The sequence below is a fragment of the Silurus meridionalis genome, chromosome 19 (genome assembly GCF_014805685.1).
Source record: "Silurus meridionalis isolate SWU-2019-XX chromosome 19, ASM1480568v1, whole genome shotgun sequence".
Taxonomy (NCBI): domain Eukaryota; kingdom Metazoa; phylum Chordata; class Actinopteri; order Siluriformes; family Siluridae; genus Silurus; species Silurus meridionalis.
The window spans coordinates 878,645-894,724 of NC_060902.1; the positions used below are offsets into that span (position 1 = coordinate 878,645).

Here is a 16,080-nt window from a genome sequence, read left to right on the forward strand (position 1 = left end):
TATCTATCTATCTATCTATCTATCTATCTATCTATCTATCTATCTACTTGTATAATTATTTAAAAATACATAATAAACATAAGACCAGTTTGACTTTTTTTTCTAATATAAATGTCGCTTTCTCATTTCTGTATTTTCTTTTAAATCTCAACATTCTATATATTTGTTTCTTTACGATTCTGTATAAGTCCATAATCATGTTTATGCTAATCACTAAAATACATTTCCATTGCACCAGAGTTAATTCGCAATTTGGGATAAGCAGAATCACGTTTACAGCTTTAACACTCGTAAGAGACTAGAGATGATAAAAAACATCTCCATCAGTGAAATGTGACTTTGTTTTGCCTTCTAGTGTCCCTTTTTTCTTTGTTTATAATTTTATATCTATTATTTGCTTGTAAGATTGGTCTAGAAGGCCCTCACTTGGCCCTTTTGCTGGTGTTTTAGCCTTTTCACAGCTCATACAAGCGAGTTTAATAGCTTGGCTTACATCCAATTAAAATGATCTGAGCCATGAGGGGACAATAACACTGCTTAACACTGCTTAACACGCTCGCCACGTTTAAGGCTTGTTTCAGAGCCGATTTATGTGCGAATGAGGATTTTGAACAAGCTATCTTCACTGCTCGAAAGGTTTGATATTTTTGCTTTTAATTATTTAATTTATAATAATATTCAGAAAAACCTATTAAATATTTGGGCAAAATGGTAACTGAGTGTTACATGCTTTTCGTATGAAACTCCGAGCCGCAAAATCTGCATCGAACCGTTTGTGTAAAATACAATGATTCATGTTTTCTGCAATAACGCGTCGAAAACTGGCCGTTATTTCCTGAAGCACTTCACACAGGTCTTTAGTAAACAAATTGTCAGCATACTATGTAGGTTATAAGAGATCATCTTTTTTTATTTACATTTGCAAATGCTTTGCATCCAAACATTTAGAATTCGCGCGCAAACCAAAACCGTAATATAGGAGCACATTCTGAAACTGGAAATGAAAAAAAAAAGAAGTGGAAGTGAAACAAGCAAAAGAAGTCGTTTTTGTTGTCATGCTTGTTTATTCAGTTTCACTGTTGCATTAACACTGTATTGGTGCAGACATTAAATTAACTTTCACTTACTGAAAGTAAATCCATTATACATACCAACAGTCTGTTGTTGTTGTTCCTGTGTCTTTTCTTTCAGGCTTCCTCCGAGTCATTTTACATAGTTAACACATAATAAAAGAATAATCTTCCGAATAAACCTTCAGTGATATTTATCACAATTCGTACAATGAAATATCAACCCAGTAAAAGTTTAGATCTGATTTCAGCATCATGTTGGCGTGCAAAAGAAAAAATACCTCTGCAACTATTTTGGCACTTTATGACAGTCTCACTGCTCACAAGACTTTAGTGGTCAAATTCAAGTGCTGTCTCTACAGCTGTCTGCTTCCTTTGTAATTGATTGGAGGCTTCCGAGCATTTTACCTCCGTGCCCAACTTTACAAACGATTCTTCACAAACTCCACTCCTGGTGTTAAATGATATAAAAAAAGGGAAAGATCATTTTCCGAATACAGTTTCTTATAATGATGTGAAATCCGTGTTTAAATATTTCCAGTCATGTAGAGCAAAACAATACAAAAGCCCTGTGAATAACCAAAAAATTACTTTTGTTTTTGCTTTTTCTTTCCTATGAGCTCGCTCCGTTTCTGAATCTCAGGTTTAACGGGTTTTGGCAGTTTTCATGTCATCAAGGCCTAGTTTGTGATAATTGTTCATAACGCCAAACTAGTATTGCACAAGAGCATGCTTCTAATAAATACTGTTACGCAGAGAAATATGCCACGCGTTTTGTAATTTAAGCCACACCTGTACCATAGACTTTGTACCAGACTAAAGAAAAAGTAATATACACGTCGACTAAAATGCCTTATGTAATTCTGCTACAAGGTTAATGAAATAAATAAATAACGCGATTGTAGTGGGTGTATTGCAAACCGGTGTATTTTATTATCTTTAAAATAAAAAAAATTTTCATTGGTATTTTCTTCAAATTAGCTAAAATAATATAACATGCATTAATCCACCTGAAGATCACACTTCATTGTCAGTAGACATCTTGTTCTAAATCTACAAAGTGCAGAGTATACATACATTTACATTATAGCCGATTCTCATATCATCAACACAAATGCGCCGTCGCTCTATATCGCATTGGACACGATATTTGCATTACTGTTGAGCTGTAACACTGCGCATGTGCGTAATATAGGTTCTACTAGTACGCTTATATGATAATCGCTGATTCTTCTAACGTCTCTGCGGTCTTGTGAAAGCGGACCGTGTTCGGCTCTACCTCAATAACTTAAAGAGAACCACTCCTCCACACGTTAAGCTTTTCCAAATTGATATACGACAATATATCTACTTTCGATCACGTGTCTTTAGGAGCGACTTTAGACGGAAAGCAAGCGCGCGTCATCTCGCATTCCCAAATTTTTCCCCCCTTTCTCTCTTCTGCGGTTCGACTCCCCCCCCACCCACCCACCACCATCACCACCAACCCCCCCGCAAAAAAACATCCATCGGACTGGACACCGAGTGCATGAGTCAGGACGATGTTTAACTCGGTCAATCTGGGAAACTTCTGCTCCCAGACGCGAAAAGACAGAAGTGCCGAATTCGGGGACCGGGCGGGCTGCGGCTCGAGCCTCTACCTCCCCAATTGTGCCTACTACGTGCCCGAGTTTTCTTCCTCGTCCTCTGCGGTGTCGTCGTTCCTGCCGCAGGCTTCCTCGCGTCAGATCGCTTACCCGTACCCCACAAGCCTGTCTCACGTGCAGCCGGTTCGGGACGTGTCATACGGACTGGATCCGTCAGCCAAGTGGCACCACAGAGGGAGCTACGCGCCGTGCTACGCGGCAGAGGAATGTCTTCCGCCATCGTCCTCCATGACGGAAATGCTGATGAAGAACGAGAGCGTCTATAACAACCACCACCACCACCACCATCATCATCATCCTCATCATCATCACCTTCATCAACAAGCCGGCACGAGCTTTTACCCCGCCACGGGAAAGAACAACAACGTCCTCCCCCAAGGTTTCGATCGTTTTTTCGAGGGTGCCTACGGAGGATCCGTAGAGGACTGCGTGCAAAAAGAAGAGGACGTCAGCAAACCGGATCCGGTGGCGCGTACCGACCCAGAAAAAGACCCCCAGCGCGAGGGGGAGGACGAAGAAGACGAGCATGGCACCGCAACGTCGGGCGCCTCGTCCGCGGCGGCGAAAGACGACGGCGCCTGCAAAAACGAGCACTCCAGTAGGTATCCGGCTGCTGTAGAGAGAGAGAGAAAGAGAAAAGGAAGAAAATAAAAAGGGTGAAGGGCTCGAGCCCGGCGTTTCGCCGGCCAGATTTTACGTGCAGTTTTATAAGCATTCAAAGGATTTTATTATAACCTACAAAACCTATTTCTTGCAACAAGAAGAATTTTTACGACGGCAAAAGGGCTTTGAAAAGAAATAAACGATATGTTACACACACGCGTAGCTCGAAGTGAGTCTGTGAAACTTTAAGAGCGAGCTGTTGTGACAAATGTTAACTTTGATCATGAACTTGCGCTATAGACATTTAAAGGGGATTTTTAAAGGAGACGTGGAGGGTAAAAGCAATTGGGCAGAACAGCGCTGTTTAAACCTACATGCACTAAGAGCTCGGTAATTGTATGTAAAGAGTTGTAGGGCTTCACATTGCACGCTGAGCTTCTCCTTGTGAAAGTGTGTAGCGTGTTTAACACTCTCTTCTTCATTAGGGCGAGAACGGCGTCTTCCTCTCAGTCGAAAAAGTGTTGATGAAAATAAACAGCATGATACATCTCAGCGTTTCTGCTTTAGACCTGAACTCTGGAAAACGTTGGGGAAAATGTAGCATTTGCACAGTACAGGCGTGCTAACAACAACAAAAATGCTATGAAAAAAAAAAAAAGAAATACAGGCCTTAACTGGGCTTTTAACTATATCTGTTAGAGATGTGGATATGTTTATCTATATTATAAAATTACATATAACACATAACATATAACAACATAAATTATATTATATTATATTATATTATATTATATTATATTATATTATATTATATTATATTAAATTATATTATATTATAGAGATCTTTTGGCAAAATATCATCTCAACATGTTTTTTGCCCAAAATGTACATTTTTAAATAAAAAAAAAAAACATATAATAAATAATTAATAAGCTGTAGGTACATTTACTGTGAGTGTTTTTATTGCGCTGTTTCATTTTCACAATGCGACAATATTAATTACTAACAAACAACCAATTTGTGCATCTAGAAATCAAGTTCCTAAATATTGTTTACAATATTTCTAATCTTTCACGAGCATATTACAAAAACCTGCAAATAGAAAATAAATTGTTTTGTTAACAAGTTTCTGTAATTTTCTCGTGGCAGTTAGCAGGGTGGAGAATACAGAGCCTATAGTATGAACTTTATTTCTTCATGACCTTTGACCTAGACTAGTTTTGTATGCAATATATATATATATATATATATATATATATATATATATATATATATATATATATATATATAATTATTAGTTTACTTTTTTATATATATATATTTCTTATATTTAATATTTGAAGGTGCCATTCGGACGCGGAAGAAGCGATGCCCTTACACCAAGTTTCAGATCCGGGAGCTCGAACGCGAGTTTTTCTTTAATGTTTACATAAACAAAGAGAAGCGGCTGCAGCTCTCGCGCATGCTGAACCTCACCGACCGCCAGGTGAAAATCTGGTTCCAGAACCGACGAATGAAAGAGAAGAAATTAAGCCGAGATCGCCTGCAGTATTTTTCCGGTAACCCTCTTTTGTGAACTGTAATTTTTTCACTCATGTGCCGGATGTTATAATAATTCCCAAAAATTTCAATGCAAAGTTGAACCCTGTTGAAGACAAAGCCTGATTTTAGAACATGGTTGTTGAATACACAAACGTTGGGACTTTTATGGACACATTACCTGATTCACCCTTCAGCATATCTTGCTTTAAAATATCAATCTTAAAACTATATTGATACATAAAGAAAGCCATTTACATCCTGTAAAACCTTTTTCTAACAAAGAATTAGGTTTCAATTGACCTTTCCATTAAATAGAACTATTTTACTCTGAATTGATCTTGGCATATTGTAATGGACGTATCAGAGAAGTTGTGATTGTGTCTAGGATTATTATTATTATTATTATTATTATTATTATTATTATTATTATTATTATTATTATTGTTATTATTAATTGAATCTTGTAGACATTTTATTTACAGGAAAATGCCCACATTTAAGACTATGCAATGTGATTAATCACCTTTGTGTATTATTACTCACTGTAAATAAGTTCTTTTTTTATTTTATTTTTTTTTGCAATTTTTTTTGCGTTATCCACTCAGAAAATGAAAGGTCTAAGTGAAGAGAAGGCTGCAGGGTTTTCTATTTCTATACCATTGTAAGCTGTTGTTTTTGCTAGCTGTTTACATGTTACGCGGTGAAAAATGGGAGGAACGTTGAAATATATGCACATGCAAGTTAAGAATGTAATAAAAAAAAAGGTAAATTCAATTAATTATCAAGTCAACATACATTTTTCTTTTAAAAATGTAATTGAAATATTTCACTCAGCTCTACGATAAACTTCGCTCCAACTTTAAATACAACGTGAACGAAGAGAATTCGATTCAATCTGAAAATACAAGAAACAAAGGCGAAAACAGAGGCGAAACAAAGTGACGTAAAGTTGAAAATGAACAGTGAAAAACAGTGTGCTGTAGCTCCTGAAAAAGTCATATTTAAAGAATTAATGTTAAACTTATACGAACATTAAACCGACTATAGTCTGTAATTGGAAAATCAGAGGCATTTCCTCTCGCAAATCAATGCGATTTTTTGGGGTTTTTTTCTTGGCCAAATAAAACCAGCTACAGCCAATTATGTCTCAAGTCCTAATTTGCCACTTTTGTCCAGCCGAACGATTCGTCTTATTTTTTTAGTTAGACTAAATGTCTGCAAAAAATTAGGTAGAGCGGATTTGTTTGCAGTCCAGGTATAGCCTGAAGATAACAACAGAAAGCAGAAAGTGTGTGTGTGTGTGTGTGTGTGTGTGTGTGTGTGTGTGTGTAAAAGCCTGCAAGCAGGCTAAGGGTGGGCACTAAAAGAAATTTCCAGCGGTCATTTGAAAACACGTCCAGTCTAGACAACGTCGTAAATGCACCGGCACTAAATTGCATTTTTCTTCTCTTAATTGCACCTTCTGCTCGAAGGAGTGAGATTCCTTCCGCCGTAAAAAATAAAATAAAATGGGAAGATACAATCCCAGAAACTAATATTAAAAAACAACTTCTAACATTTTCCGTTTTAAAGAAAGTTTTATACAAATGACTTATTGAGAGAAGAACATTTTTAATTTTCATTATTTTACACAGAAAGCTATTCAATAGTTTGGCTTTCGGCAGAAAACAGTTTGGCGGTGAATGTGGTGTGTGTGTGTGTGTGTGTGTGTGTACATTTCACCACATGCTCACCACTACTTGTATTATCTGGTTGAGGAAGCTCGTATCATTTTTGTTGGCTTCCAGCTTTTTCATATTGGGTGATGTTGTTTCGATTGCCTAGATTTATCGGGAAATGCGGCGGATGATGTGCTCAAGGCCCACAATATTTCAGAGCACAAATTGCCTTTGAACTTCCGTGAAGTCAAGGCCAACACCTTTAACCCAGCGCCATAAAGCGCCATCGAAAAAAACGCTATTGGTGCTAAATGAACGAAAGACCAATGAGACAAATGAGCAAGTCAGGAAGCAAAAAGGAGAGACGACGTGTTAAAAAAGTTATATCGTAGACATGCAAATCAGGTTAACCATTTACTTCTAAATTTGAACATACAATAAACATGTCCAAAAATTTTAATGAATTCCAATGTAAAATCCAAACTCTATTTTAATAGAGTCAACAGAATCAATTAGCAAGAACTCCAAGACTTCACGTTGATATTACTTAAAGTTTTAATACTCATTAAAAAAAACTGTAATAGCATTCTCCAAAATATGGTCTAAAGACAGCATCCTAAATCCGCTCACAACAAAATCGTATATGTCTTATAAATGCTATTATCACCATGTCTGGAGTTTCAAACTGTTAGCGAATGCTCATGTCTCACTCACTGCAAAATAAAAAAGCAATTTAAGGGTGTAAAATATAATTAAAAAAATATATGATAAAGGACTTTGTCATGCTTGTTTGACGTAGCCTTGATAGAGAGTGACCATATTACACATTTAGCAAAGTGAAACTAAGCCGTCAATGGAAATCTCAAGATCTATGCTAAAGTGTTGACATTTAGAGTCTGCCAATGGTGAGACACAAAATAGGGGCACAACATTTAAATCAAAAGTTTCCCAAATCCCAGGGCCTCATGGACCAAATGGTAGGAGCCTGGATTCAGATTCCCACAGAGAGGCTGTGAAATAACTCATTGCACATCTGGCTAACATTCATCTGAGGTAGATGTATCATGTATCAACTTTAAATAAAGCCATCATCATGGTACTAAAGGAAGAAGAAGAGTGGATTATAACATGATTGTGTACATATATTTATTATAGTATAATGTCATCATGGCACTATTGTTTGTAATATGTGAGTGATGTCAGTATCACCTGGGTCTTCTGACATTTTACATAAACGTAGGAAATAAACAAAAGCAATGACAGAACCAAATGTAAGGGAAAGAACAGAAATTGATGAAAAACATTCTTTCTGCATGTGTGTAAATGAGTAAATACAAGGACAAATAATTTGCATTTATTTTGTCCCCTGCTGAGGCACAACAGCTCTTTCATGACTGTATACTCTTTCTCCTGCAGCTTGCCAAGGCTTTTTTTATTCCCATCTCCTACATGATGCTTCTGCTTATAAAGCAGCAATGTCTGGATTGGGTTGCACCAGCTGTTCTTAACTTCTTAAGTTAAAAATGAAATTTCACACTTAGTGCTTTGTAACAACTAGTTTGCTTTATACAAACTGCCTACTAAATCTATTTGTGCTGTAAAATCCTAACAAGACGTATTTAATAAGCTGTACACACCTTTTTATTTGTAGTAATGTGTAGTTATGTTTGGTAATAGACTCAACAACAAAAGCACTTCCAGGTTATTACATATGGAATATAATCAGACAATCCAGCAGACTACCAACTTAGAAACATGAAAACCCTGAAGGCTTTTTGGTGCCCAAGGAGATCAATCTAAATTGAAATCAAAAGGTTTTCAAGTAGAACCCATTTTTGAAGCTAAACAGCATGTATAGAACTAAAATGAACTTGGAGATAACACAATGATACTGCTGCATATCTAAATCTATATTAGTCATTCAGTGTGTATTCATTGTAATATTGTTTATTTCAGTGGTGATAACTGTGCCTCCACATGGCCATAGTGTTTTCCCAGGTGGCTTTTAAACAGGTGAACAAGAAGTAATGTTGCCCATGTACGATTTTCCATTTTTTTCGCACGTGGCAGCTGATGTTTCACAAGAGTAAGCTTTTTGGGCATTAGCATGAATTATGTTTTTCTTTTCCTACAGCAACTAAAGTGGTCCTCAGCTATGGTCTTGGAGCACACCTGTCAAGCATATTTGTTGCTTGTCCTGCTTTAGCATTCCCAATACAACTGATCTGCTAATAAACAGGCCGTTCTCAAGACAGCGTGGGTGTGTTAGTCAAGGTCAAACACGAAAAAAAGATGGAAAGGGTTTGTGAAGCAAAGCGCGAATGTCCCATAAAAAAATAATTAACAAATTTTGTTTGGATTATTCTCCATATTCATATTATTAATCCTGTAACTGAATTTATTTTTGACTAATCATTATATTACCTAAAGCTAAAGCGCTTTTTTTTGTCAGAAGGTGTTTCGTACTATTCCAAAGAACTGACGTACCGGAAAAGGAGGAGCCATTAAAACGTTTACACGCGTAACAGCTCGTTCCTGAACCATCTAAAAGAGATTAGCTACTTTCACCGAGTCTGATATTCGAGATTTGGTGTGTCGCGGTTATGCTAAGCAGAGATCAACAACGAGCTTTAGTTAACGTCGAGACCTCCAGACAAAATCGAGGAATTTCACCAGCTACGTCTACATTCATTAATGTTTTATTTTAATTAGATCGCATTTGTAAGTAAATCGTACAGCATTCTGATCTCGTGCAATTTAATAACTGTTCCGTAACTGACATGTTAACAATGATTTTAGAGGACTGCTGAGGTTATGCACATTTTTTTCTTATTATCAGAATGAAACTAATGCACGTGTGTCTGTTTATTTAAGTCCATACATGTTGCAGCATTTAGACATATATTTTGAGGCAACTACGCGTTATCGTGGCTAAAATACTTGCAATATCTTTACAGTGAATGTATTTAGAATAAAAAAGCAGAATTTGTGGGCAAAAGAGACCATTGTTTCCTATTCTTACTAGAAAAATTAACTACGATTTGGAATTTTTGATGTAAAATGCACAGTGAGTTAATGTAGTGTTAATTCTGCATGCGGTGTTTACGCTCAGATTAAATTGCTATTCATTAAAACTTCAAATGGATTAAAGAACTGTGAAAATGAGTGACATCGTTTGGATTAAATATTTTTTTATTTTATTTATTCATCTATTGTCATATTTGAGAACTTGCTCTAATGAGCACAAAATAAATCTGAAAAAAAAAAGAATAAGAATAAGTAAACAAAAAACAAATAGAAAAATATTTAAATAGTGAGCTATAAATGAAGAGGTTTGAATTTAAAGTATATTCTATGTGATGCAAGAAACTGTTTGGGGGATTTTTGTAATTTAATGGCTGCATATGGTGGCTTCTGATTTATAAATGAAGCTGCCACAGAAAATAAACCCGTCAGGATTGCCCACATATAATATAAATATAAATATAATGAGTCAAGTGAAGAGATTTTATTTAACCCAACTACGAGTGAATATCTGTAGCATTTAAAAGGCTCTGCTTTTCTGAAATGTGGTATTTGGTATAATAACGCAATGAAGGCCTGTAATAACCTGCATCTTCAGAGCATTAGTGCTTAAACACCGTATTAGAAACCAGTTTCCAGACACTTTCGAGTCTCAGATGTAATTTCAGCTCCTCAGTAAAATTTGCTGGGTGTGAAGAGTGAGTGCTATTTTAACTGCATGTTCGGACTCAGAATAAACAACACGAACAGCATCACGACCTTCTCTGCCAAGTGTGGAGGAAGGGAAAGCAGGGAGATAAAGCCACGAAGCCGGAATGACAATAAGGGTTCGTGTTAGTGACCTTCACTGGTCAAAGATCTGGCGATACACACACACACACACACACACACACACACACACACACACATTAGATATTACACAAAGAGCGAGATCACACGATTGACAGCCAATATTATAATTACAAGCATTTTCAGTATTATTATTATTATTATTAAAATTATTTACATTATGGAGAAAAACAGACAGCTTGCAATAATTACATTTTAGGATATAAATGTGTACATATATGTTTAACGGCTCAAAAGGGTTTAAATTTACAATGTTAGTTAAAAATAAAAAAAAAGATGTACTACGCATTAAAATGAATAACTCTGGAATGTGTCGTTCATTTGTTAAAAACAATTGAATTACAGAAACATAACAAGTATAACAGCCTTTGATTTTACAGTAACGGAATATATAATGTATGCAGTAGGATCCTCAGTATGGTTTATAGAATTTAAATTAAAAAAAACAGATAGATTTTATTAATTTTATTAGATACATGAGATACACGAGTTCCTTTACGTATCGATTGTAATTACAACGCACAGCCACCACGATGGCGCTCTTACTCCGCACAGAAAGCAGAAAAAACTCTCCAACTCCTCTTCTTCAGGAGTAAAGAAGTGGGCCAATGAACGCCACACTGTGTTCAGTGATATTGTGTTTACATGATATTGTGTTGATGAAAGAGCAGTGATTAGCGGTGAATGCGATGGATGGTCTGAATTTCACAGAAGCTTCTAGACCGTTTTTGATTAAGTATCCGGTTTCTCTATGAATGCAAAGGACCAGGTGCTCAGATAGAATGTTTGAAGAAATGTGATTAGATAAATAAAAGTGAGAGGAAGGATTCTCTCTACTGGTGTCACTTCACTGGTGTTATATTGCAAAGACTTTATATGACATCTATGACATTTTTCTCGACCTTGGCGCCGTTCTGCCACTTTGGGCACGTGAGAATCCGTGCAGTTGCTGTTCAGTTTCTCTTAGTATTGTAAAACTTATAAAGTATTACGTCAGATATATTTTTCTCACTAATTTGTGACTATTCTTTATCAAATGTATGTTAATGAATAATTCAGCATCTGGTTTAATCTCTAGCTATGACCACTTTGCAATTTCTTCCATGTCCCTTTTATTCTGTATGGCCTTCCCTGTTTTTTGTTCTGTTTTGTTTTTTATTGTATTTTTGCTTTTGTCATCATATATCATATATTAGCAATGCAATCTTTGTCCCAATCTCTTGTTATAAATCTTGAAAATGTAAAGAAACAATAATGACAGTGTAAAATACACATCGTCAGAGTATAAATAAGAAAGACTGAATAAATTAAGTCATTAAAAAAAATCAAAATCACGCACGTGTCTGTCTTTTTTTTTCATTAAAATATTTCAGCACGTTTTCATGGAAACCAGGCATTCTACTACACAAGTAATTGCCTTTTATTAAAAAAACGAGACTTTGATTTGTAAGACTTGTATGACTTTCATACTCACTTCGTGCTAGTCCAAAATATCGCTGGATTTACAAAAATAAGTGCTTACTGTCGCCTTGCTGTGGAACTGATAACCCACCACGTGTATCCCCTGGGGAAAAAAGTCTTTCAGGGGTGAAAAGTGCCAAAGCAGGTCACTGTACACTTAGCTACTGGTTTCACCTCCTTATACGTTTCAGGGAAGAAATCAGTCTGTATCACTGAAAAACTAATGCTGTGGGAATATGGAAAAATGCATTCGCTGCAAACCTTTAACAAGGCCTATAGCTTGGACTGAATCTAAAACACCTTCACAGGTCAAAAGATTTGCAGTGAACAAGTGCCTACACATGAAACCAACCAAGGTGAAGTGTATTATAGAAACAATTCCTGCACGGAAAAAAGAATTTAGAGGAATACTGTTGAGCTTTAATGGCTTTAACACTAACAGCAATTTAAATAGCTGTAGCATTTATAATAAATTAGAAATATAAATCTGATATGCCTGTTTTGCATTAATGTAAATGTCAGTGCTAAGGCGGTAACAATCACACAGGTTAGTGTGCTGTCCATCCTTTACATAAGCTCCAGATATCAACAACTTTTACACTGATGATCATGCTTTTTTTTTTATTACTATTTATTTGTGCATGTAAAAAGCATCTTGCTTTTTATTCAGGTCAAGTCTGTGTCTCTGATATCCATCCTGGTGTTTTTTTTTAGGTACAGACTGAATGTTGGCCTTCAACCAGGCCACAATGGCCTTAACAATGATCACAAGGCATTGTCCATCTGGCTCGCATTGTTTACATGCATTGGTCCTTTGAAGAAAAAAAAAGGGGGGTTATGCACCTAACTTTTGCTAAAAAAAATAAAAAGGAATTCTTTATATGAGTATTGAGTATTTAGAATAAAAAATATATTTTCATTTTTTGATTTTAATATATTTTAATTTTTTGGTTGATTATATAAAACTAATATTCTTAGACTTTTGGTGTGAATGGGTTTACATCGACAATAATTATCCAAAGACCTCAGAAAATACTTGTCTCTGGGTTTTTTTTGGGGTTTTTTTGGGAGGTGTGTAATTGTGTGTGTATAATTGGAAATGTGTCATTTTTAAGATTTTCAAGATTTTGAATGTTTTAATTAACTTCTCTTATTTATACACCTCTTAAATCTGAAAGTGAATTACAAAATGGTCTAATAATAATATAACTAAAGAAACGAAGTTCTGTATCGTAATATGAAGAAATAAAATAATTATAGTGTGCAACATTGGTAACAGAACCTAAACCATGGTAATTAAATCATTAATTAAGTAAACAAACCAAAAATTACAAAATGATGTATTATAATGAGAGGACATTAACGTTGGGCTTCATAATTTTAGTCAACATTACAACGTTGTCTGAATTAAACAATTACATTTTAAACAGCATTTTTTATATTATAATTTCTCATGTTGGATTAAAGTGCATAAGAATTTGATTGAAACTTCACGTAAGAATATTTTTGAAATTCTTATTGCTCATTGACTCTAAACAGCTTAAGAAAAGACATGCATAGTTAAACTGCAGAGTGTGTTAGATGTTGTCCTAAAGATCAGTTGTGTAATTCTACTCAGGTAATCCTATTCCAGAATATCACACACAAAGAAATTCATTTAGTAAATAAAATTTGTGGTTTAATACAAAAATATATATTATATTAAACACTAACTATATGTACAGCAGTGGTTGTATTTTGAAAGGGCGCGCTTGGCTTCACCGAGAGAAGAGCGTCACCATGGGGTCAAGAATAGTATTGCACTTTACAGATTAGGATCCGGTCTAGGCATGTAAAGCTGTGAGAAATGACTGCAGACTGCAACAGTTCAGACCTTTGCTGGAGAGGTTTTTCCAAACAAACATTCATATCAATAGCGCAAGTGCATGAAGAGAACTCTAATGGCTTGTCGTGTATTTATGACACACACACATTTACTCTACAAGATAAATATTGTCTGCAATACACAGCCAGAAACCCGCAGTGTTGAGTTCATGCAGCCTTCATTTCAATCTAGCTGTAAATCTGCTTTATATAATGACAAACATCAGATTTCTAGTTCCTGTTGTTATTTTAAATAAACAAATAACTTCCCATGAGACATTGCAGTAAAGAAAAATCAATGCACCTTTTTCATTTTCGATTAGATTTTGTCCAAGAAAACGCCCAAGACAAAGAGAAGAAAAAAGAGAGAAAGACGGTGAGAGAGAGAAGGGTTGAATTGTAAGTGAAGCCATAACGTTGATTTAAATATCAGCCAGGTGACCATAATAAGTCAGACTCATAAAATATCAGTGTCACTGTATTAGATCCGGATCGCCTGAGCTGGCTTTTATGATCTGCAAATTACAATGTGGTGCTGCCGCAGTAAAAGTGTTTTTAAGGTTGGGGAGGAGGATGGGCTTGATGTGCTTGCTGTGCTGGGCAACTGAGAGGCGCTTCTCCGCTTCATATGCTGTAGGACGAGTCAGGATCTTACTTTGTGATGGCTGGATTTTTTTTAAACATTGCGAGGCGAGGGATGAAGCAACGCAGTGTATGGGGAAGAAGTAACTCGTATAAAAGGAACACAGAGACGCAGTGAAAGGTAAGATCTTGGGCAAAGACACTGGCATTTTTTTTTGTCTTGGGCTGACACACTGGACTTCATGGCCGTTCATCACCGATGGGCACTTAATATTGATTATATCGTCTCATTGCTACGGTTTATCGACAATTTTTGACGTCTGCTGTGGCGGGAAAATTAAAACATTGGGCTGTTTTATTTGCTCCGTCAGGGTGCACTAGGTTTGTTTTTTGCTTTTTTTTTGCAATTCGATTTATAGTAGGCGGTGCAGTTGATGGCTTGTAGAAGGAAAATGCTTCTCTTGATTGTCTTGCAGGTGATACTGATGTGTTTTGTGTCTTAACGTTGTGATCCTTTAATGTAAATAAATGCAATTCTGTTTATTTTTTACAATCTACGACTGCAGAACTCATATATGAGAATATCCAGATGTTCAATGTTTTAATTAAATGTGTTTTTATAGCACTTGCATACACGCGTTGTTGCACACAAACTAATCAGTGACGGCATTTTAACGCTTTTGGCTGAAATTAAAAGAGAATCATGGATGCACGGGTTGGTTGTGTTTTATGTTGACAGGTCTGTGCTATCTCTCTAGTAGAAGTGTTTTCTATTCCAATAAAATATATATCATTTAAGTAATAGTTTACTTCATTCAGGAGATGATATTGTTAGATGGCATGAACTTAATTCGATTTTTGCTGGTGTATATTTGGTAAACAGACTTCTGGCTACAGCTTTGCATGTGAAAGAAGCTATCTAAGCCATGCTTATTTTAATTGTCTTTGTCTGAAAGTCGGTGACTGGAGAGCCCATCCCTTCCAGCTGATGCGTGGTTTAGGTAGTTTCATGTTGTTGGGATTCAACTTCCTGCCTCGGCAACAAGAAACTGCCTTGATTACGTCAGTTCGCATTCATCAAGGGCGTCCCTGACTAATTTATTTCAAATTACCTACATCTCTCTCTCTCTCTCTCTCTCTCTCTCTCTCTCTCTCTCGTTCGTCTCCTTCTTCCGGTAATGGCATTTGAAATAATCCACCGTCTCGCCTCGCCTCTGTTATCTACAGAAAACCCCTGCCTGTTCCCTTTGGTTTTATGTGTCAATAAAAGTCTTCAGTCAGTTAAATTGGGGCTGTAAAAGAGAAAAGGCGAGCTTGATGCCTCAAGGCATACAGATCTCGTTAGAGGAATTGATAGTTTTTTTTCTGTCTTTTTCTTTTTTAAGAATATTTATTTCATTAGTTATGCAACAGATTCCTCAGTGTAACGTGGCATTTATTCAGATATAAATACAAGTTTTAGAGTTTTTTTATCAGTTAACATTTCTGATGTCACTTATTTATTTATTTTATTATTTTTATTTAAAATGGTAAATCGGTAAACTGCATTACTAATTATACTACAAATGTATTGCGTTATTCAATAACATTACTGTTTTAGCAATATAACATATTGTTTCCTTATATAGAATTAAGGTGTGGGTATTAAAGTTTTTGCAACGCTTATTTGGAAAAAAAGAAGAAAATAATATATTTTTTAAGTACAGATTGTTGTGCAGAAAAGCGCCCTGATATCTTTAGAATGATCTGGTCACATTATACTGAATATTATTACTATCTTAC

At 35.8% G+C, this 16,080-nt stretch overlaps 1 protein-coding gene across 2 annotated transcripts in view; it reads left to right on the top strand.

Annotated features, from left to right (window-relative positions):
* The window catches only part of hoxc11b (homeobox C11b), a 15,317-nt gene extending 9,678 nt beyond the window's left edge, over nucleotides 1-5,639 (top strand). Inside the window, exons 1-2 of one of the 2 annotated variants that reach the window (XM_046875786.1) lie at nucleotides 2,601-3,314; nucleotides 4,663-5,639. In XM_046875786.1, coding sequence (XP_046731742.1) covers nucleotides 2,612-3,314; nucleotides 4,663-4,895 — 936 coding nt within the window. In that variant the 5' untranslated portion in view covers nucleotides 2,601-2,611 and the 3' untranslated portion in view covers nucleotides 4,896-5,639. Of the gene's footprint in view, nucleotides 1-2,600; nucleotides 3,315-4,662 lie in introns of those variants that run through there. The other variant, XR_006928759.1, reaches the window with a different exon arrangement.
* Nucleotides 5,640-16,080: the final 10,441 nt, after the last annotated feature.